The following is a 24,007-nucleotide window of genomic DNA, read 5'->3' as shown; positions in this document are numbered from 1 at the left end:
AACTGCTGATCACCCTTGGCCTCTGAGAGGTTGCCTTCAGGCATACCCTATAAATGGCACCCAGTGCCTCATGGCCTCTGTTTCTGGCTTATTCCCCAATGGCCCTTGAGTGAGCATCATGGCCCCTTTGATGGAGAGAACGGAAGGTCAGCCTTCCAGGCCAGCAGCTGGGAGTTGGTGGTTGGATTTGAACTCAGCTCTGGGTGTTATTGGAACCCAGTACTTTTCTCTTTGTATTCTGGAGCCAGAGCCCTGACTTGTCCTGTGACAGAAGCCAGGGTTTCTGTAGGAGAAACGAGTCTGGGCAAGCGAAGCCCCACGCAGGCCGGTGCCCGTGAGTTATAGTGATATCATCTTTCCCTCCAGCATCCTGCTCTATGGCAGTGTGGACACCGGTACCCAGTGCCTGGCCACCTGCAAGAGCCCCGGCCCACAGCCCGTGCTCTGTCTACGTCATAGCCCCTTCTACCTGCTTGCTGGCCTACAGGACGGGACCCTCGCTGCCTATCCTCGGACCAGTGGTGAGGACTGGTGGGTGGGTGGGTCTGGGGTGCATCTGGACACCAGGTTGGGCCTGGATCCTCTGCTAAGAGATCAAACAAGGCATGCCAAGGAGTGGTGCTGGAACTGGCTGGCCTCTCAGACTGGACGATCTGGCCTTCCTTATGGAAATCCCTGTAGGAACAAGGTACTTAGCTCTCTGTCCAGAAATAAACTCTGGGGGACAGTGCTCCACAGGCTGAGAGACTGGGGGTGGTCTTGGAAAGACCTGGCTTCTTGCTCAGGCTCCTCCCTGTGATAGCTGTGTCCCCAGTGAGTGGTCCCTTCTTTGTGCCTTGGGTGTTTCTTTTGTAAGGTATCGGGGTAGTGCCCACCTCTCTTGGTTCTGGTGAACTAAAGCCACTCAGTGTGGGCCAGGCACAGGCCAGAATGGGTGCTGAGAAAGAGAGGCAGCTTTGGGCTGTTTTTATCAGAGCCATCGCTGGCCATGTCCCCGAGCCTGAAGCGGGAGGGCAGTAGCGCTAGGCTGCAGTGGTGTGCTCCGTCCCCTGGGAACAGTGTCGAGCATGTGATGTCCCCTCATCTTAAGGCTCATTGCTACCCTGGAGAGTCACCTCTGTTCCAGGCACCATTGGCTGAGCCTGGGGGGAGGAAGAACACAATTTGTTCATAGCCCTGTGGGTGCTGTGCCTGCTCCCTGAGCCTCTGAGGCTCACTCAACCCCCAGGCTGGTGTGAGGACCCAGTGGCAAGCATAGAGGCACCAAGGCTCCACAGCACCGTCCCTTCCCCCTCCCTCCCTCCCGCCAGCTCAGCTCAGATCTGGAGGCTGTGGCATCCTCGAAGCCTGTTGCAGGGCTATAAACGGATATTTGCAATGAGGTTTTTTTTTTTTTTCTTCTCTTCCCCCTACTTGGCACTATGTTGGTATTTTTAATTAGCTTTTGATAAGGCATTTATAGTTTTTAATTAAAGGGGGAAGAAGGGAAAAAAATCCCTCTTACCATCAGACGGAGCAGAGCGTGTTTGTGAATGTAAATCCTGGCTCAGATGTGCTAAGGTTTAGACAAGAGGTTCTGAAGGGACCACCCACCCTCCTGTGCACCCTGGGCACTGTGATTCCAGCTTCATCCAGTCCTGACTACTCGAGGAAGTGCTTAGAGGGGTGGGGCTGCTGTAGCTGAGTACCACAGCAGTGACTCAAACAGCGGAAGTTCGGGATGAAGACCCTTGAGAAGGATCCAAGCCAGGCGTCTCCAGCTCTCTGCGGCATCTTGACTTGTGGGGATGTCTCCCTGGTCATGCACCTTTGTGTTTCTATCTCTCCTTTTACAAGGACCCCTGATGCTCTGGGTTAGGGACCAGCCCAGGTCCACTAATTGCATCTGAAGGAACTGCTGTCTCCAAGGCTCAGGGCTTGTAGCCAAGTGGATTTTGGGGAGACCCAGTCTAGTCCTTGATAGAGTTTTGGGTTTAGCCATTGGCCTTCAGCCTGAGGATGGAGCCTGCTAGTTTGTCAGAATACTCAGGGGTATTCCACTTCATTTCCTCATTTTTGGGGAGTCTGCCCTACAAACATTTGCTCCCCCTGATATGTATAAACACCTACTGGATGCTGCGCGAATACACCGGCCAGCAAGGCAGACATGTCTCCTGCCCTCCTGAGGTTTAAAGTCTACAGAGGAGGGTCAGAATAGCCATGTGATTGATCAGGACGCCAGGTGCTCCTCAGGTTCGATTGGGATTCCTGTTCGAGCCTGCCTACCTAGTAGGGTGGGGTGGGTGGGGCCTATCCAGAAAGGCCAATCCTGAAGCCGAAAACTCAGAGGTGTCCAGGCAAGCCTCGAGTTGAGGGAACAGTGTTTGGAGCAGAAGGACCAGTATGTATGAAGGCCAGAGGCAGGAGCATGGCTGGCATCATGCCCCATCCCCCAGAGAGCTAGATAAGAGCCAGACTAAGTGACACTGGCAAGGTCCAGGGTGGATACTTTCTCACGAGAGCCTTGAGTTTTTCTCAGCCCATTGGGAAGTAGAGGGAAGCATTATAGAGTTTAGGCACTGGCCCCCTTGGCAGGAGGGTGGGTACACCTGGTATCACACCCTCTCCAGGATCTGTTCTCCTTGTGTCTGGTTTAGCCATGGCTGTCATGGCCTCTGAGAAGTCTTTCCTTCCTTGGGTCTCCAGCCACCCCGTGGTGCCTCTAAGAGGCAATCCCCGGCAGCTGGTAGAACCCACAGCACTATGTGACTTCTCAGAGGCCTCAGGGTTCCCTTGGCTCAGGAGCAGAGTTTTCTCTGAGCTGTCTGTAGGCCAGCCTCAAGGTACCCCTCCAGAATCTCTCCAGGGTGCCCCTGGTGGCCAGGAGTGTCCGGGATGTGAATTGCTTCATCCTGGAGCTGGTGTTGGATGAGATGTTTATGCTGAAGTGACAATCTCTCCTCACTTGTGAGATGGGGGTGCTTACAATGGATACCCCTCCCCATGTCCCCAGAGTGGGTCCCTCTAAGCCTCAATGACTTTCATTTTGTATCCTGGCTCCCGTCAGCAGCCAGAGCTGGACCCCTGTGTCAGTCCAGTAGGCTTTGTCACCTGAGGCTGGGGGAGGCGGGATGCTGGCACCCTGAAGGTGCCTTTGCTGAGACAGGCCTTCGTCTCTGCTGAACGGCTATGCCGCCTAGATAAATGGGCTGTCACACGGGGTGGGCGAGGGCCTGTGAGCGCAGGTTCTGGACCGTGTGTGCTTGCTCACAGCTACCCAAGGGTCGGGGAGGGAGGATGAGTGGAGGGGGCAGCCCCTCAAGCCCTCCCCAGGCTCAGTGATTACCTTTGTAGCCTGTGAGGCTGGTAAATGGGGGCTGGGAGGACCCTAGAGGACAGTCTGTCATGAAAACTAAGTCCCAGCAAAGTCAGCAAGGTCAGGGGTCCCCCGTGGGCTCTGGCAGGGGCTCCTGGCCGGTATATACTCTGATACAAATTTATATTTAATTTTTATCACAGTTCCCTGGTTTAGAGGGCTTCTGGGGACACCAGCCCATGAAGCTAGGATGGTCAGTATACATATGACCCTCAGGACTGCAGTCACATTGACGAACTGCCTTTGGGTGGCAGACACAGGATTTCTTGGCCGTTGCTGCTGTGCCCTGGGGTGGAGGCATGATTCCCAGCCTCTGAGATTCGAACCCAGTATCCTTAGCTCCTTTCCCAAGTCTTTTCCATGTCACCGCCTGGACCACAGTGGCAGAGGCTCTGGCATCTGGCCACAGACACTCCTCACCTCCTATCACTAGGGGGCGCTCGAAAGCCTTGCATTTCCCTGACTCTGGTGTTCTGGTCCAGGGTCACATTTTTATGGAGGTCCAGCCACCTGCTGGTCACCTACATCTCCCAGACAACAGTCCCAGAGGAGAACTGGCAGCAGGACTTAGAGGCAGCCAGGCTAGACCCAGCTCTGGGTTTAAATGATGCTTGGCCCAGCACTCCTTGGGGGACTCACCCTGGCTCTCTACTCTGGGCCTCTGTTGTCACCTTTAATTAAATGGTGCCAGCTTGGGCTTCTGTAGACTATTGGGAGCCAGTGAGCAGGGACGACTGTGTAGCTGTGACTTGGGTAATTGAACTGACAGTATGTTGGTAATAAGTCAGGGCTAATGACAGTATCTGCCGTGCAGGTTTTCAGGAGTTAAAGAATTCGTTCATGGTCAGAGCGACGGGCACAGACTCGGAGGGGACTCAGTGTTGACCACTGGCACTTTTTACCAGTGCCCCATGCTGTGTTGGGTCAGCGTATACAGCCCCTTGACTCCTTACTGCATCCTGAGGGGGGCGGTATGTGGTCGTTATACCCATTTTAGAGATGAGGAAACAGAGGCTCAGAGAGGTCAAGTCCCTGTTCAAACGGACATGGAAGTCCAGAGCCACAGACTGCTCTGGCCTGACTAGCTTGCCCTGTATGTGGTCATGCTCTGAGCCGAAAAGAGAGGTATTGTGTGGGGGAGGGGCACCCCCGTTCTGGAAGCAAGGTTCAGGGGGAGCCTAGAAGTAGGGGATATGCTGAATGCATATGCTTAGAGGACAAGGCGAGGAGTTTGGTGGCTTCCCCTTTGGTGGCTTCCCCATGTAACCTGGAGTCCTATACCTCTGGGGATAGCTGTTCTCAGACTCCTCACATAGCAGCGGGCCCAGAAGAGGGTATGTCTGTGGTGAGTGGCTTTGCATTCCTTCTGGGGATCTACAGGAAGACTCGGGGTACCCAGCAGCTGATTCTATCCTCTCTCCCTGGCCCCGGTTACTGTGCCTACTGCTCTAAGGCAGTGTTTCTCAACCCGTGGGTAACAACTCCTTTGGGGAGTCAAATGACCCTTTCACAGGGGTCACATACCAGATGTCCTGCGTATCAGGTATCTCCAATGTGATTCATAGCACTAACTAAATTACAGTTATGAAGTAGCAACAGAAATAAGTTTGTGGCTGGGAAGGTCACCGCAGCACGGGGAACTGTATTAAAGGGGTATAGCATTAGGAAGATTGAGTTCTAGGGTATCCTACCCCTGCCCCTCAGACCTCTCACTGGGTCTCAGCTCCCCTTAAACCTCCTTCCTGCCCAGCACCCTGACAGCCTAGAGCAGCCACTGGGGCGTGGTACGGCACGAGATGTGACCTGGGATGTATCTTGGGATGAAGGCACTGTCCAGCCACTGTGCTTGCCAGAGAGTTATTCTCAGTGAGCTGGACATGGCTGGGGGCAGGGTTGGGGAGAGTCTCCTTTCAAGCCAGGCTGATGCTTTGATCTCTAGGATCAGCAGTGGGGCTGTCACCTCTCAGAGCCTCTCATCATACCCCCCACCCCAGCCCCCACATCTGGTAGCATCTGTGGAGGGAAAGAGGTCTCGGGTCTAAAGGAAATCCTCACGTTGTTCAGATGAGCAGTGGTCTTGGCAAAGTCCCTTCCCCATCCAGATGGGGAAATTGAGACGCTGAGAAGCATAGGGAGGTGTACTCAAGGTCCTTAGACTCAGGGCCGTGCTGCCCACAAGTCCCTGGACTCTGGGAGCCTCCTATCTCCTGGCAGGTACTAACGTGGAGGTTAGTACCAGAAGCCCCCGTGTCTCTGTCCTCCAAGTCTGTTTCTTTCCTTGGTGCTTGACATACCAGCTCATAGCGATTGGCTGTTGCTGTCTCCACCTAGTGTGCTTTCCCAGAGGGCAGTACACCTGCTCCCGCCTGTTCTCAGCACCAAGCTCACGTGTGGGGTGTATGAATGGGGGAGCGGGAAGAAGGGAAATCCAGGGTATTCCCCGGGGCAACGGAGGAAATGTCAATCACCCCAATGAAGTGTGGGTGAAAGACCACAGGGAAGGAACTATGGAGCCACCCACTGACCTGCGCCCTTCTCTCTCATAGGTGAAATTCCCTGGGACCTGGAGAGTCCTCCCATGTGCTTAACTGTGGGCCCAGGGCCCATCCGCACACTGCTGAGCCTGGAAGATGCTGCATGGGCCAGCTGTGGCCCGAGGGTCACTGTACTAGATGCTGCCACTCTGCAGACTCAGGTACCCATATCCAGGACTCGTTGAGACACAGTCATCTTGTGACCTCTGCTCTCTAAGCAGAGGTGTAGCTAGAGGCCCCTGGGCCCTGTCATGCCCAGCTGTAGGCAAAGCTGTGCTGTCCCTGCTGGGATGAGGGCCTGGCTTCACGGGCCTGCTGAGCTTGTCACAGCCTCACCTTGCCACACCCTGTGTTCTATCCTTAGTTGCCGGTATGAGCTTCAGTGGCTTCCCAAATGATATTTTGGTGACATTTGCCATTCTTGATTTGTTTGAATTATTGATTGATCAGATATGGCACCAGACCCAGAGAGGAGCCTGGAAAGGTCCCCAGACAGACAGGCTCCTCTGGCATGCCCCCATGTGTGGGTTGTTCTCTTGTCTCTGTTAGCTTCTCCGCCTCGGACACCTCTGTCTGATTGACAGTTCAGGCGCTAGGCAGGACTTGGTGCTGGTTCACATGTAGGTGGTCAGGGTAGGGACCTGGAGGACTCAGTCCTCACTGGAAAAGGGGGAAACTGAGGTGTGGGGTACCGTGGGATGATGTGTGTGTGTGTGTGTTTACGTGTGTGTGAGAAGCCACTTTTCTTATTGTATGTCCCTACTTTTTCTGAAAGCTAGAGGTGAGTGAGTGTCTGGGCTCTGCACATGAGTTTGTGGCCAGTCCTTGCTTGGCCAGTGAATACCTTCATGCTCACCCAAAGGGAATACTGGCTTCTGGTCCATGATGGAAGGCTACATACATGTCTCTTCCCTGCATCCTGTGACTCCCTGTGGGGGGCAGAACCAAGAGGTCTGCAGGTGACCTCGGTGAGAGGACTCAAGAGACAGCCTCAGGAGCCAGAGGCCCAGGAGAGCCAGTGTGGGGGTTAGTCTGACACAATGGTCTGAGAGCCAGAGGGTACTAGAACAAAAACCAGCTTCAAGCTAGCTGTCCCAGGAACCCAAAGCGCTGGGGTTTCTGCCTGGTTCTGAGGGTGGTAAGACCTTCCATCTGTCTTAGCTACGGAGGCAGAGAGCAACTCTTCCCCTCTCAGCTTATGCACTGTGTTGATGACTGGACCAGGTGAGGCCTGCACACTTGGGGAGACCATCTGTGTGACTCTGCCTACAGGTCAGTCTTCCCCTCACACCAGACACAGCCAGAGTCCTGTGTGACCAAACACCTTGGCCCTGGGTGGCTCAGGCAAGTGGCTGTCTGAGGGAACACTGAGCGGGCTGTCTGAGGGAGCCACGGTGCCAGCCCACACTGGCAGGAGGATGTGTTGGACATGGAAGGAGTTGGATGACTGACCATATGACAGCTCCTTAGCAGGGGTGTGTGTGTGTGTGTGTGTGCGCGTGCGTGTATGCTATCTTGGGTGTCATTCCTCAGGTTCTGTTCACCTTCATTTTTGAGACAGAGTCTCTCAGATCCTGAGACTCATCAATTAGGCTAGACTGGCTCATCGTGTTCCTCAGGGATCTTCCTGTCTCCATCCCGCCTCGACCCCTGTACTGAGATATAAGCATGTGTCCCCCCTGTAAGGTATGAGTCCTGGGGGTTGAATTCATGTCTGTATACCATACTGTCTCCCAAGCCCCATGTTGTCCTTTGTAGAGAGAGAGAGCTGGGGCTGCTGGGGGCTCCTTGGCTGTCACCACAGGGTCTATCCCACTCAAGAGCTAATTGAACGTGACACTGAAGACCTGTGACCTCCCTGGTGCTGCTGGGCAGTCCCACGGTGACCAGGGCGCCGTGGCCAGTGAGAGCACAGCCGGCTCGAGCCTGATCTATTCGTTCTTGTTCTCCTGAGAGGTGGAGTGGGGAGAGGAGACGGTGACTGTGACCACAGACCCTCTTCCTGGGCCCCTGCCGTGCCCTGGAGGACCCTCATCACTTCCCTTCCGAGGCCTTGTCACCTCTTCTGTCTTGTGAAAGGACACCGGGCAAGGTTAGCTGGCACGCCAGGGTCCTGTGGTCCCCAAGAGCCATTCCTGCAGAAGGCTTTTTCAGGGATGGAGTCCGGGGAGCTGAGGATGACGGCCACTGTGGAGTGGGGACCAGACTTGCAGGTGGGGAAGTTGGCTACTCTCCCAGACTCCCCGGCTGTCTTGTAGCCTTGGTCAGTGGAGGCTTCTTAGAGGGGAGAGGATGGGATTATCTCAAGCAGTAACTCCACCTGGGCCTCAGCCACTGTTGGCCCATCCCTGTTGGTAGAGCCCCTCACACCTTGGAGGGACTATAGTTTGTGAGCAGAGCTGAGATGGGACCCTGGCTTTGTCTCCGCTGTGCTTTGTGACCTTGTGTAGGTCTCTGAACCTCTCTGTGCACAGTGGTTGGATACCCATTATCCTTATTTGCCCAGCCCCCTGACTTTTGGCTATATGAGACCGAGGGGTCAAACTGCTTGCATAGATCTGGATGTCGATGGTGTGGGCCTTGTCAGCCTCTGTTGGCAGTACAGGCCTGCTGGCCCCTCTCACTGCATGAGACTGCATGGGAAGAAACTCCATCCCCTCCTGACCCAGGAGTGTAGGCTGGGCACAGGGGAGGTTTGTAAAGCCTGCATGGGCTGCTCTCCCTGGGTTCTGTCCTTCACCAGCCAGTGTTGTCTGGCTCTGGCCAACTGTCCCAGGGCTCCAGGGACCTCCTGGCTCCTGCGAGGCTGTCATGATTTAAGATTAGTGCTGGACTGGTTGCTCTTAAGGCAGGATCAATGTGGCCTTTCACCTGCTCTGGGCACCTGGCAGGAAGTCCAGGGCCACTGGCCAGGAGGTCCCCGCTGCAGGGGCTGGGGAACAGGAGGGAGAACATTCCTGGGCAGTGCAGCTCGGAAGCTTCTATGCAGGTGGGCGGCAGCTCACTCGCCCTGCACTCGGTGCAGCAGTAGCTTAGTTACAAGATCGCACCATGTATATTTAATAGAACCTGCCTCCTGCCTGGATGGAGGGGAGCCGCCCTCCCCGGCGTTGTACGCTGGAGCCGGCTCCATCTGGCTGCTGCTAATGACCGCAGACTCAGTCCTGGGCTAGCCGGCGCCGGGCTTGCCTGTGGGTCTCTGGTGAGACTAGCCAGTCCTGGGGGAGTCTCCAGACCATTTATACATTCTGTATATGGCTGTGCTGGGCCTGAGTTCAGCACCTGCAGGCTCTTCAATATCCCCACACAGAGCAGGCTTCCCGGAGAGCCTTCCGTGACACCTGCCTCAGGCAACCTACCCCAGGCCTCAGGAGGACCACAGGGAGTGGGCATTCTGGAAACTTGCAACCAGCTAGTGGGTGTCACAAGCTAGGAGACCTGGCTGTATGACTCTTGGTTCTCTGTGGCTGAGGCATGAGGTGAAGACACCAGGGTTCGTCCATCCCCAGGGAGGGACAATGGACTTTGTTGGACCTGGCCTGGACAGTTTATATATCTTACATATATAAACTCATTCTATCTTTAAGCTACCCTCTGATAAGGGTGTGTTCCCACTTAAAAGGTGGGAGAACAAGAACAGAGAGGTTAAGTAGCTCACCTGAGGTTACACAGCTAGAGAGAGGCCGAGTCAGGGTCTGAGTACAGGCTTCATGAGTCTTAATTACCAGGGTGCTTGTCTCAACAAAAAGGAGGTTCTGTCTCTTTTGGGAAGCATGCAGGTGTCACTCTGGGGGACCAGATTCTGCACCTGCATCTTTAAATATTGCATCTTTCAGGTCAAGGATCGCGCCTTGGTCACCTTGTGTCTCGTTCATTGGTGGTGACAGCAGGTGCCAGTTAGAGGACAGTCCTAGTGAGCAGGTGTCGGGTGCAGAGTCACCCATCTCCAAGTTCTCAGTGTAAGGTACTCAGGGGACCAAGATGATCAAGACCTGGCCTCTGCCCTTCAGGAGTTCAGAGTCCGCCCTGGAGAGATGCCAGGGCTATGGTGCTACCTGGTAGCAACGTAGCTGGAACCCAGGGAGGCAGGAGCAGTGTCTGCCCTAGCTAGAGGGGATGCAGGAGCTGGGAGATGGGGGAAGACTGTGTGACATGTCACAGAAGAGGGTAAGGGGTATTCATTGGGAGGAAGGCAGCAGAGTCAGGCCAGGTCCAGGGTGCTGGAGGTGCACCAGGTAGCAGGGCAGTGGGGGCCAGTCTGGGAAAGAGGCCTCTGAATGAGGGCCTCCTGGCCGGGTCCCTGCCTCCGCCCCAACTTTGCTCAGTTCAGGCCCTGTGGAGCCGGGCCACCACTGCCTCTGGGTTTTTACGCTTACCACCGATTGCTTGTTCGGCTCCTTGATCCCAGCAGAGGCAGAAGCGAGGCCTGTTAAATAATAATGTGGCTCACTAGGGCCTGTGTCAACACGGCCTTCTCTGTGTTCATTATCTGCGTCGCCACCTTCAAAGTCTAATCCAGTCAGTCTGGAGTTCATTCGGAGCGGTCGCTGGAGGGGGAGCCCGCTGTGGGGTGATTGTTGCATCTTAATTAAAAAAAAAAAACTGATTGGGGACGCAAGCCTGAGGCGTGCTGCGTGTGCTCTGCTGGGACAGGGTGGTGGGTATTGGGCTGATCCCACGTGAGTGGCCTGGGGTCTCTGCCTGCTGCTCATGGGACAGGGAGGGCGGTGGAGTCAGGGCGGGGCTATGTCCTTGAGTTGTTAGCTCTGTGTAATGCTGCAAAGTTTTCAGCTATGTGTATCCACGCGTCTTTGTATGAGTATGTAACATGGGTGTGGGTGTCCGTGGAGGCTGGACTTAAGGCATCGATGAGATGTTTGACGTGAGTGCTGGGAATCGAACTTGGGTTCTCTGGAAAAACAAGTCCTCTTCCTCTTCTTCCCCTCTCTCCTCCTCTTCCTTTTCATCTTCCTCCTCCTCCTTTTCTTCCCCCTCCTCTTCTTTCTCTTCTTCCTTTCCTTCTTCCCCCTCCTCTTCCTCTTCCTCTTCTTCCTCTTCTCCTCCATTCTTCTTTTTAAATTTTATTATTATTCCTGAGGCAGGGGCATGCCCCACAGTGTGTGTGTGGAGGTCAGAAGACATTTCTGTGTAGTCAGTTCTCTATGTGAGTCTCAGAGTTTAGAATCAGGTCATCAGGCATGCAGAGCGAGCACTTTCTCTGGGCTGCCTTGCTGGCCCCATTCTTTTCTTTTTTTTTCTCAAATTTTACCCATCCACCCACCCACCTACCTGCCCTCTGTTGGCTTTGGAACAGGCCTGCTCCTCCCCACAACCCTACCCCCACCACAGCCTGCCTCCCCCCACAGCCTGGTTCCCCCCACAGCCCGGCTCTCCCCCCCACAGCCTGGCTCCCCCCACAGCTTGGCTCCCCCCACAACCTGGCTCCCTTCACAGCTTGGCTCCCCCTCCAGCCTTGCCCTCTGCTATCCTCTCCCTTAGAAATACATCCCCACGCTGCTCCACCTCCGTCTGGACTTTGCCATCACCTCCCCGGGAGGCCACTCTACCCTATAGCTCCAGCCAAGTTGCTTCTACCCTAGTCACAACTTAACATGTCACCTGGCTGTGTGGCCACATGAATGTTATTCACTCTCTGAAAACATCTCCCTGATGGTTGTCCCTGGGGCCACTAGAACATAGGCCCCCATGATTGCAGGCACAGCAGGCTCAGGGGCTCATGGCTTTGTGGAGGGGCTCCTGCAGGGCAGGTGCAGCTTGCAGGCTGGTGTGATACAGCTGAGGTCACTTTGACTGCACAGGAGGTGACAGTCTGGGCCAGGGGAGGCTTAGATGCCAGGGACCAACCCAGGCATCCTAGGAGGAAGTGTGAGACCAGGGAGGTGGGGACACATCAAGAGCAGGGTAGAGGTGGAGTGAGGGCTGGTCTCCTGGTGCGCAGAGATAGACCCCGCCCATAGGGTGGCATTGTACCCTTGATCCAGCTTTGCAAGGTCATGGGACGTAAGAACTGACTACTTGAGGGCCTGGGAACCCCCGATGCCCAGAGCCCAGCCAGTGTCTCTGGTATAGTTTTTAACTTGCTGAGGATGGAGCCTGGGGCCCCACACATTCCTAGCAAGTGTCTACCGCTCAGCTATACCCCCAGCTCTTCAATGCCTTGTAGAAGCCTGGCCCTGAGGTCTTGAACCCATGGGGCTGTTGGGAGAGTTCATTGGGTACCCATCTCTCATTATACCCCTGCTTCCTGACCTCTGGAACATCCTGGGTAGATCTCCTCTGCATCCATGGGGGCCACCATTGTAGCCCACACTATGGCTGTCAGTGGACACTTGGATCTAAGTATGAGATTAAGCAGAGAACGAAGCCGTTCGGGGCAGGGCTGTCAGGTTCCTGTTGTCCTGTTAGTCCCAGTGCCTAGGTGTACAGTAGAGGTTCAGGCCAGCAGGGGGCAAGCACACCGGCTGACCGAGGACTGCAGTGCCCAGCTTAAGAGCACGTGGGCCCTTCTGGAAGCCGAGTGTGCACTGGTAGTCCGCAGTCTGCTCATACACTGACCACCACCCCACCCCCGATACCACTCGGTCTGACAGAGGAGAGACCTCTCCGGGCTCCTGGACACCCTGCAGCCCCTCAGATCCTTCCTGTGCACCCCATGCACCCGGGTCTCTCCCTCCCCACCCTTAATTTTCATGTTAGCACCCAAACTTCGTTTGCATGCATTAACGGTTGTAAATCCGTCACAGCCCTCCACACGGCATGAATAATACATCGCTGGGCTGTATTAGTTTTCCGTCTCCCATCTTATTTATGACACAAAACGGGTGGGAATTTGAAAAAAAAAAAAAAAAACCGAAATCCAGGCACACGGCTTCTCCCGGTAATGCTATGCAAATTGGCACCGAGAGCAAAATGAATCCCTAAGTTCCTGTAGCGCCTAGGGACCGCTCGGTGGAGGGCCCGGTGTTTGGGTCACTGGAGCACGTGGGGGTCTGGAGTCATATGGTTCCGTGGAGTTAGCTTGGTCTTGTTTTATCCTAATATATATTTTTAAATCAGTGTTTGACTCTTTTTATGTCTTATCAACAAGGAGCTGGTGAGCAAAACATGAGTGATTGATTCGCTAAAGGTAGCAGGAACTTCCCAGGAGTTCCAAAGAAGTTTCAGCGCAGTGGCAAGGATTAGGTTAGACTAGCAGAAGGACTGCTTGTGACGGGGGAGGAAGGTGTTTTTTGGGATTCTGCTGTTCCCTTCCCAGGAAACATGGTAGAGCCAAAATGTCAGCCATGAGGGAGTGGCTGGGTGAGCCGACTCTGCCAGGCATGGAGGTTCTTAGGACAAGAGCCCATCTTCTGGCCTCTGGTGCAGGAGCTGCTGGAGGAACAGAGTTTTGGTCCTGTCTTCTCACCCAGAAGAGCTCAACTCTCTCAGCCCAGCATTTGCCCTCCCACAGGAAGGTTTGGGCTGCTAGAAAGATTTCCAGAGTTTTGCAAGGTGTTTAGAGTCATTGGCTCTGGGACATGGTGGAGAAGTTGGCTCAGGCAGGGATGGGAATGGGAAGGTGAAAGGTGGTGGCAGGGAAGGAGGGGGAAGACAGAGGAGAGGGGACAGATGGCAGCGAGGAAGGGTCAGATACCACACAAGTGGATGACCAAGCCCTGAACCCACCTTTCCACCACGACCAAGGTCCCATCTTCCCCTCCCTGGGGCTCTCCTCCATCTCCAAGGCCCCTGAGCCTGGGGCAAAGGAAGGGAAGAGGCAGAGAACCAAAGGACAGCTGTCCAGCCACATAGGACCTGATAGGGACACAAAGCCACAAGCACTGTCCTCTGGGTGGCTAGCCTAGCTAGGGGGCTGGGACCACATTGCCTCAGGGTCTGGGTGTGCCGCTGCCTGTTTCCCCGATGGCCTGGAGGGCTGAGTCTCCTATAGTGGTTTAGGCCCGTGTCTACCGCTCGGTTCTTTGCGTCAGGTCTGGCTGAGGCTCTAGCTGTCTGTAAGTCTGACAGCTGGACTAGGGGACACTCCATGGGAACTGCTGTAAGAGGTGTCCCACCAGTCTCTAGACCTTGTTGGACTGTGCTTGGATTTTAGATATCGTGGCTCCGAGCTGAGCTGGTTGGCTTTACCGTCTCTGCTGTTGAGTGCCTCAGTTTCCCTACTGGAAACACAGGGATGGTTGTAGGGCTCACGGGGAGGCTCAGGCTGCACCTTGCATATTCAGCTCCCAGAGATGACTGAGGGAGGAAGTGAAGAGGGGTCGTTCCTCTGTAGTCTGGAGATTTACTCGGAGAGCTGGGGTTCCCAGCACAGGGTGCAGCGTGGCCCTTCCTCCAGAGCCTTGACCTATCCGCTCCATGCCTTGTGTCTCACTGGATCTTGTGTATGTGCACACCAGGGTTGTCGTCCATGGGATGGCAGGTCACTGTGAAGAAGGACACTGTCCAGCTTCCTCTCGGGTCCTCAGATGGGTGGCAGGGGTCTGGGCACATATGCACAGGGACCACTCACATGTCAGCCGTCAGTTTCTGCAGAAGGTGAGTTCCTCATACAGGATGCCCGTTGTATACCTGGCTGGACCTGGGCTGGCCACTGGTCTGGTCTCAGTGACTGTGGTGGGAGGCTCCCTCTCCCTGGGTCTGTCTCCACCTCTGTTCCACAGCTCTGTCATGGCCCCTTGGCTACATGGATGCCATGGATGAGTGGGAGGCATGGGAGGATCAGAGTCAGACAGAGGGAGGAGTCAGAGAGAGAAGCATGGGGCCACAGACCAGGAAAAGAGCAAAGGGGGGAGAAGGCACAGCTGCACCTGCCCTCACATCCCATGGTGGGCACTGAGCCCAGCAGAGGGGCTGTCACTTATGAACCTGCCCCTCCCAAAAGTGGGCAAAACCTTGGTCCCCATCTCTGAGTTATAGTGATGGTGCCTGAGGTCAGAGCCCTATGCTGGCAGGACCTTGTGACATCGTTGTAACTGCCCTAGGCAGTCATAGCCATTACCACATTAAAGTTGAAATAACTGGGACAAAAAGTCATGGGGCTGGCTGAATCCAGCCTTCAGACCTTGGTTTCTGCAGGGTGAGCTAACTGGGGTGAGCTTAGCCCTGGTGCATGGAGCAGCAAGAGGCAAGCTGCCCACCTTGTGATCTCTGCAGTGCCGGGCTGAGGCTGACTCCAGCTCTCTCAGTTTAGTCCTGGTACTTGCTTGTATAGGACAAAGCTGGGTCAGGGATCGAGGACCCATCAGAATGGATGGTGGCCCCGGGTGGCCGCTGCCCGAGCCTCTTCTCAGGTGTCCATGCTAGAGGAATGATAGGCTGGCTTTTCGTAATGGCAGAAAACAAGAGGCTGTTAAATAGGACTCGGGAGGAGCCAGGAGCATCCCTGCCTGGAGAAGCCTTTCACAGTCTGCTTCTCTACGGGAGCCACAGGCACCAATGGGCGTCCTTCAGTTGAGTTACGGTTGTAAGGGAAACACTGGTACAGCCACGACACATGGCACAAATCTTTCCAGTGACACCTTCTTAATGCCGTGGCTGTCACCCAGGACCGAGGTCACCGTAAGCATCTGCACCCAGCTTGAGAACTTAGCAACAAGCAAGACTCAGGGTGGAATTTTACTTACTTATTTGTTTTGTGCTGGGAGTTGAACCCGGGACCTCACACACGCCAAGCAAGCACTCTGCCACCGACCCACAGCCCTAGTCCTGGTATAGGATTTATGTTTTCAAAAATATTTCTAATCTAAAAAATTATGTGTATGAGTATGTTTGCATGAACACACATGTACTGTATGTGTTCCAGACAGCCACAGACACCTCTGATCCCTTGGAGCTGGAGTTACAGTTGTGATCTGCCCAATGCGGGTGCCGGGAACGAACCTCTGTAAGAGCTGTATACACTCTCAGCCATTGAGTTATTTCTCCAGCCCAGAGTTTTATTAAATTTTATTTATCTTAATAAAATATATTTTTATTCTTTTTTTAAAAAGATTTATTTATTTATTTTGTATATGTGAGTGCTCTGTCTGCATGTTTGTCTGCATGGCAGAAGAGGGCATCAGATCCCATTACAGATGGCTGTGAGCCACCATATGGTTGCTGGGAGTTGAACTCAGGATCTCTGGAAGAACAGTCAGTGCTCTTAACCACTGAGCCATCTCTCTGGCTCTATACTTTTATTCTTTGTGAATTCATTATGTGTATACATTGTATTTTGATCATATTTATTCCCAACTGTCCCCCTAATTCCCTGCAGGTCCACTCCTCTGCCAACTTCATGCCCTAATTTTTTTTTTTTTAATAAAAAAAATTGTATTTACTTAGAAGCATTCAGAATGTCAACAAAACAGCCGCAATTTTTTTTTTTGCAATTACAGAGTGGTATTCAGTTAACAGAACAACAATTATCTTCGTATAAGCTGCATCAGAGACAACTGAAGATGGAAAAAAAAACCCAAAAATAAAACCAAAAGAAAAGAAAAACAAAAACCAAACTACTGTCCCCATATATAACTAATTTGTGCTGTGCACCAACAAGAACCTGCTTTAAATTTCCATGCCAATTTACAACCCCCAGACTGTACCAGGCAAGGTTAGTGGCTATTGAAAATACCACCAGGACAGGGCTATCTAAAGACACATTCGGTAGTGTGTTAACTATACAAAAAAAGACACTGTACAGTTTAAAAACAAATCTTACACAGCCTTACATTTCAATTTTTTTCTTTAAAAGGAGTGAGTTGTGTACAGGGGGGTTAAATGCTTTATAGACAAGAAAAAAACTGCGCTAGAACCAACTTATTCATCATCATCATCTTCTTCTTCATCTTCGTCTTCCTCTTCTTCCTCCTCTTCCTCATCCTCTTCATCTTCCTCATCATCTTCCTCTTCCTTCTTTTTCTTGCTCTTTTCAGCCTTGACTACCCCCTTTTTTGCTGCATCAGGTTTTCCTTTAGCTCTGTAGGCAGCAATATCCTTCTCATACTTCTCCTTCAGCTTGGCAGCCTTCTTCTCGTAGGGCTGCTTGTCATCCGCTGCAGTGTTGTTCCACATCTCTCCTAGCTTCTTTGCAACATCACCAATGGATAAGCCAGGATGCTCGCCTTTGATTTTTGGGCGGTACTCAGAACAGAACAAGAAGAAGGCCGAAGGAGGCCTCTTGGGTGCATTGGGGTCCTTGAACTTCTTTTTGGTCTCCCCTTTGGGAGGGATGTAGGTTTTCATTTCTCTTTCATAACGAGCCTTGTCAGCCTTTGCCATATCTTCAAATTTCCCCTTTTCTTTAGCAGACATAGTCTTCCACCTCTCTGAGCACTTCTTGGAGAACTCTGAGAAGTTGACAGAAGCATCTGGGTGCTTCTTCTTGTGCTCCTCCCGGCAGGTTTGCACCAAGAATGCATATGAGGACATTTTGCCTCTCGGCTTCTTAGGATCTCCTTTGCCCATGTTTAGTTGATTTTCCTCCGCGAGGCACAGAGTCGCCCAGTGCCCGTCCGGCTCTCGCTTGCCCCGGCGCTGTCTCTATGGAGCTCAATGTACTGCAATGGCTGTGAGAGCGGGAGCCAGACGCAGCCTCCTCACTCTCTCCGCTCTGTAACCCATGCCCTAATTTTTTAAATTATTATTTTATTTTAAAGTAACTCACCAAGTTCATATACTCACGGCCGTGGGGGCCATCTTTGGAACATGACCAACCCACAGGGGATCATCTGCTTAAAGAACAGGGGAGGAATCTTAAACATTGGGGGCAGCAGGTAGACAGACTCTTGAGGTACTAGAAAAAATTGGGGCCGTTTTTTTTTTCTTCTAGAAAGTTATTTTCATAACACGATAAGTTTTCACATTTCCTTTCAAAATGAACAGTGGCTGGTGGGGCCGTTTGTCTGCCTGTCCGGTGTTGCCCTGAGCTGAGTTGTCTGTCATTCAGTAAAGCAGGGTGATGCCCCTCCCACTCTGCTAAGCATGAGATGGCTACGTCACAAGCCTTCATGATGTGTTTGTTTTGTTTATTTATTTTGTTTTTGTTTCCTGTCTGAGCCCTGACCTCAACCAGGTGAGGCAAGGCAAGAACATCACACCAGCCAGAGTGTGGGAACTATGTCTCATCTGAGTGACCAGCCACCCTGACTTTCCCAGAATGAAAATGTCCCCGGAGGTTCCAGAGTGAATTGACTACTCCGGTTAGGGGGTGTGGCTTCCCAGGTTAGGGGGCGTGGCTTCCCACCCTTTCTCAGCCATCCCACTCCGCAAATGCTTTAGTGTTTCCTTCTGTTGCGCTGGCCGTGAAGGGCAGATAAGAACGCAGCCGATTAAGACAGGTGAGAGACTTTTATGATAGCTTGTATAAGATGCTCTCTCTGCAGACTGGACCCAGCAGTCCTGCGTCTCAATTCCCAGTCTGTCCGCTGGCCGGCTGGGCCACGACACCTATCACTCCTGGAACTTCCCGTGTTTTGTCTTGAACGATGGTGAAAGGGTGGTGCCCACCCTGTGGCTGTCCTCAAGGATTGGAGGGGGGCAGTATTGGTGGGGCGTGGACCAGTGTTTGGTGGGCAGTCCATCCTTGGGCCCATGACCAGGCTTCTCAGGACCAGTTGGTCCACGGTGACTTAAAAAGGCAAGAACCTCTTTAACCCAGACCTTGATTGAATGCCAGGGCTAAGTTTCTCTGAGCCTCTGAGAGTGAGCTGAAGAGATGGAATCCCCCACTTAGCCCGTCTGGGCCCGGATTTGTCTGGTGTCTTTTCTGTGTCGGTAGGGTATTTGTGTCCAGTGCCCTGGCTGACTCTGGAGAGGCCTGGCGCTCTGTTGGTGCCCAGAAAGTAGGAATAGACACCTAGCTACTGCCTGCCCTTCCTGGGTAGCTCCCTCACCCAGTCATCCTCCCAGCCCCTCACGTCATCTCTGGCTTTAATGACTTTGAGTGCTGCGCACATCACCCTGGGAATTTATGGCAACAGCGCAGAAGCGTCACCTGGAGGCACATAAATATTACAGGACTGACTGTGTCAGCACTCCTCTGAGATCGCTCACCTGGAACCCGCAGCGTGGGTGGCCGTGGCTGGGTGTCCTGTGGAGGTAGACACCGTGGATGGGGGCGGAACTTGCATCATGCTGGTTCTACACAGCAGCATGCGGGGGGGGGGGGGCCCTCAGGGTGTGACACATACCCTTCTCCACTGAGTCCTCAGCACCCCTGTGAGGCAGATTCTTTTTGTCTCAGTGTACAGAGAAGAGCACACTAGGTCAGTCACACAGGGGCTGAGACCCTGTCTAGTCAATAATCTGCTCCCACTTTGTATTTTAAAGATTTGCTTTATTTTTAATTTTGTGTGTGTGTGTGTGTGTGCACACGTGAGTGCAAGTGTCCCCAGAGGTCAGAAGAGGCTGTCAGGTCTCTTGCTGCTAGAGTTACAGGTGGTCCTGAGCTGCTTGATGTGGGTGCTGGGAACTGGACTCAGGTGCTTTGTAAGAGAGAGAGAGAGCGAGAGAGAGCGAGAGAGAGAGAGAGCATGCATGCATGTATGTCTCTGTGTGTGTGCACACATGCATACATGTAATGCACGTGTGTCTGTGTGTACATGCATGTGTATAATGCACATGTCTCTGTGTGCATGCATGGATGCATGTGTATAATGCACATGTCTCTGTGTGTGTGCATGCATGCATGCATGTAATACACACGTCTCTATGTGTGTGCATGTATACATGCAATGTGCGTATGTCTCTGTGTGTGCATGCACATGCTTGTAATGCATGTATTCTGTGTGTACATACGTGGACATGCTCTTTTCACCGCTGAGCTGTTTCTCCAGTGTCCCGCTGTGTAGCTCACTCTGGCCTTGTACTGCCTCAGTTTGCTGAGTACCAGGATTACAGGAACAAGCCTCTCCACCCAGCTCCCTAGAGCCTTTAGAAAGCTCGGTGCACTAACATCCAGGTGCTTCGTAACTCACTTGATACCCAGCATTTCTGTGATTGGCCCTTGGCCTCTTTGATCTGGGTCCTGGAATCTGTGGACACCCACACCCCAACAGTCTCGATATTTCCTTGCTTTCATAGTGGTGAGACTCGAGGCTGTACCTTTGCTTTCCCTGCCCCCACCTACTGTCTCCCTGGTGCCCTAGCTGATCCCCTAAAGAGAGGAGGAGTCGAAATCAGGATGGGGCTTTATGGTCACTGCCGCCTGCTGGGCGTTGTCTCCTCTGGGGTCTTTTCAGACACGGGACTTGGGAGAACCCTCAGGTTCCCACCTCTGCAGTCTCTTTGAGACGTGTGACATCTTTTTAGACTAGTGGTGCCCCTTACACTGACACTAAACCTGCCGGAGAAAGCTTGCTATCTTCTGGCAGATCTTTTTGTCCTTAAGCAGGACCAATGCCTATGGTCAGAGGGCATTGTGCCAAGGTCCCTGGCTGGATTCTTACTTGTGTGATCAGGCCTGGCTTCCAGGAAAGCTTGGTTTACCAAATCAATAGTTATGTGGCTCACTGGCACCGAGTGGTGGCCTGAGGGCACTGAGGCCTGGGTGCCACTGCTGTCTTCCCCCACCCTAGGGTGCTGGGCTTGGCTCCCCCTGGGACCCAGGATGCTGGCATGTTTTCTGTTCCCACCTACTATCTCCCTAGGCCCAGGAGACTCAGCTAGGAGTCTGGAATCAGCTTGTATTCTAGAAGTGAGTCACCTGGCATGAGCAGAAGTTTCTGGGGAAGCCCCAGGTGAATCCCCTTCCCACATCTTGTCTCTGTGTGTTGACATGGGCCTGCATGGTCCACTGGGCCCAGTATTGACCAGTTCCACCTCTAGGGAAACAAGGCTGGGGTGGCACTGTAGACTTCTTCAATCAGACCTGGCGACCAGGAGCTATCCATGGATTTCCTGGAAGAAATATAACTCAAGGCAAGGGCTGGGCTGGGTTAGCAGAGATGGGCTGCAGGCCCTGAGGGACGGGGCTGCTGTGTCCCTGCTGTGTACTGCACGGCCCAGACCTGGTTCCATCTCAGCTTAGTTTCCCTCAGAAGCCACTCCTAGGCACCTCAGGAGTGCTTAGGCAGAACCCCCAGTGTGAGGGTGGAGACAGTTCCCTATTCTCATTCTAGGGATGCTCCACCCCATGGAGACCATACACCCTGCCTTGTGTGAAGGTCAGACACTTCTGCTCTGCCTGTGTGTGTGTGTGTCTGTGTGCATGTGGATGCACTTGTGTGTGTGCATGTACTTGTGTATATATATGTGTACACGTGTGCACATGCATGCATGTGCATGTATTTGTGTGTGTGTTCATGTGCATTCACTTGTATGTGCATGCACTTGTGTGTATGCATGTGCACACACTTGTATATATGTGTGTGTGTGTGCGTGCACTCATGTGCATGCACTGTGTAAAGGTATGCTCGTGTGGAAGCCAGAGGACACCTTTGGATGTCACTCCTCAGGTAGCATCCTCTTTTTATTTCTTTTGAGACAGTGCCTCACACTGGTTTTGAAAATGCCGAGTAGCCCGTGAGTTCCAGGTCTCCGCCTCTGCGGTGGTGGCATTGTCTTATGTGGTACCACAGGAGTTTAGGGGGAAAACCCACAGAAGACACAACTACAAAAAACATGGCTACTGGGGCTCAAACTTGGATCCTCAGGCTTGCTAGGCACATGCCTTCCTGACTGAGCCGTCTGGCCAGCCTGTATCCTGAGGGGTCTTGTTGTTGGATTGTTCGGTGGAGATTAAATTAGACCCGTGCCTGTGAGAAGCAAATCCAATGGCGTGGAGTAGTTCTCCTGTGCTCTTCCCTGTCCTGCTTCTCGTAAGACGAGACTCCTGCTCTGACTTCAGTCCACACACCGTCCTCGTCCACTCCAGAGCTCTCTTGATTTTGACCATCATCTCTTGACTTTCCCTGCCCTCTCCACACTATGAGAGATGAGGATGCGACTCACTCCCCATCTCCTTCCCTGCTGGGTTTGCAGGTTGCCATGGTTACCTTAAATAATATATACAGAGAGTTGGACACGGCCTATGATCCTAGCAATTAGGAGTCAGAGGTAGGAGAATCATGAGCTGGAGGCCAGCCTGGGCTATATTAGATCAGTCTAGCCAGGGCTATAAAACAAGATCCTGTCTCAAAGGAATAAAAAAAACCATGCATGTAGCATCAACTTCTGCTAGGTGGTGGCTCCATCTTTCCATGCTGGATGTGGAGGACCCGAAAGGAGCCCCCTGTGTGTTGGAGTTGGGTCTCCACTCAAGAGCCAAGCGTGCACCTTTGCCTTCTGTCCCTGTCACATTGATTGTCTGCAGTCACTCTTGTCAGGAGCAGCGTTTACACTGTCACAATCTGTCAGCACTGGAAATCTGATTCCTGATAGCTGCTGATCGGTGTAGCACACTAGGCTTCTAAGGCCTGGTGCAGACCGATGTCCAGGCAGAGCCTTGCCTAGCCTGTGCTCCTGAAGACTCTGGGAATAGTTGACCCTGGAGACTGGGGGAAGGAGCAAGTCAGGGTAGCAGCTGGCCTGATACCTCCATCTCCTCTGTGTGCAGCAAAGCTTCGAGGCGCACCAGGATGAGGCAGTGAGTGTCACTCACATGGTGAAAGCCGGCAGCGGTGTCTGGATGGCCTTCTCCTCTGGTTCTTCCATCCGCCTCTTCCACACGGAGACTCTGGAGCATCTGCAGGAGATCAACATTGCCACCAGAACCACCTTCCTCCTGCCAGGTGAGGCTGCATGGCTCCCTGGGGCCTGGGGCGAGGAGGACCCCCTCCTCCTGCCAGGTGAGGCTGTACACCTCGCTAGGATGAGGGGACAGAGATTCATGGGTGCCAACAGGAGGCTGTGCAGTGGGCATCTCAGCTCATTAACTGTCAGGGCAGCCTTGAAAACCAGTTCATGGTGGATGGGAAGTGGAGGGGCTGGGATTTATACCCAGGCCCGTCCTATCAAAGCTCTGATTCCTGACCCTCTATGCTCCCCGTGCACATCTGAGCAGACTGGGTTCTCAGGAGGTGGGCTCCACACCCAGGTGGACTTGCCTGTGCCAGGAGCTGGTACCAAAAACCCATGTTGGGCAGGGGACACAGGCTGTCTACACTGTTCCTCTGCTCAGGGTGACCAAAGCCTGATTCTGACTCAGAGCTTGTGGGCAGGAGAGGAGGCCCTGATCTGTTTCATTCCATAAAACTTTCCTGAAGAAAGGCATACCTTTGTATATTTGCTATTCATCGGGTTTGGAGGCACCTTGGGGCTGAAGAGTTTGGATGGCCTGGTCATCTACGGGAGTATTGCTTTTGTGAGATGAGGGGTGAGGCAGAAAGGGTTACCACTGGGGCTCATACCACCCCCTCACCTCACCCCTCTCTCTTGGAATCTCTATGGCTTTGACTACTATTGCTACCCACTCTTGCTGCCCATATGAAGGGGCTGCTTTGGAGACCCACAGGCTCTGGTCCATTCTCCCTTCCACTGCCCTCTGGGCTACCCATGGAGCTTCAGACTCCAGCTACCATCCCTGTCCCAGCTTCTATGAGTCCACTCGACCTGGGGCTGGTCAAGGAGGATGCGCATTCTGTCCAGTTCAAGTACCTTAGGTAGAGCTGGGTTTGTTGGCTAGGAAACTGGAAGGGCCCTGGAGACAGAAAGAGTAATCCTGTCCCCAGGGTCTGGCGGACAGGCTGTGGCAGGGCTGGGGGTGGGTTTGAACTGAGTTGAGATCCAACCTTCGCAGACTTAGGAAAGGCTTCCTGGGCATAGGCTCTGATGGCCTGTGTCCTCCCCTGAGATCTGATCTCTATTTCAGAGCATTGCCTAGGATGAACTGGCCATTAACAAGCTAGGTAGCAGCAATGACTGTCTACCGAGAGCTGCCAGTCGGCCAGAGCCCCACGCCGAGCAAAGCTCTGCTGATGGCATCACACTGTGCTCTAAGCCCGCAAGCTGTAGATGGTCCCCAAGTTATAGATGTGGACATAGGCTTCCTCAGCAGAGTTCTATGCCTTGTGGTGCAGTGGCTCAGAGTCCTGCTGTATGATAGGGAGTGAGGGACACATATGCACACAAACACACAGACACACAGACACACAGAGAAACACACACATACATCATTTAA

At 53.2% G+C, this 24,007-nt stretch overlaps 1 protein-coding gene and 1 pseudogene across 6 annotated transcripts in view; one reads left to right on the top strand and one right to left on the bottom strand.

Moving 5' to 3' along the window:
* Window positions 1–24,007, top strand: part of Arhgef10l (Rho guanine nucleotide exchange factor 10 like) — a 146,795-nt gene that overhangs the window by 117,475 nt on the left and 5,313 nt on the right. For all 5 annotated transcript variants that reach the window (XM_028753940.1, XM_028753941.1, XM_028753939.1 and 2 more), the window contains 3 exons: window positions 367–521; window positions 5,902–6,050; window positions 22,445–22,619. In XM_028753940.1, the coding sequence (XP_028609773.1) occupies window positions 367–521; window positions 5,902–6,050; window positions 22,445–22,619 (479 nt within the window). The remainder of the gene's footprint in view (window positions 1–366; window positions 522–5,901; window positions 6,051–22,444; window positions 22,620–24,007) is intronic.
* LOC114609584 lies at window positions 16,214–17,505 on the bottom strand (annotated as a pseudogene). The gene has a single exon (XR_003709553.1). The product of XR_003709553.1 is annotated as a high mobility group protein B1 pseudogene (transcript).

This window comes from Grammomys surdaster, unplaced genomic scaffold (genome assembly GCF_004785775.1).
Source record: "Grammomys surdaster isolate TR1022 unplaced genomic scaffold, NIH_TR_1.0 125977, whole genome shotgun sequence".
Classification (NCBI taxonomy): Eukaryota; Metazoa; Chordata; class Mammalia; order Rodentia; family Muridae; genus Grammomys; species Grammomys surdaster.
Note: the sequence above shows the minus strand (reverse complement) of the source record. Positions and strands in the feature narration are given on the sequence as shown.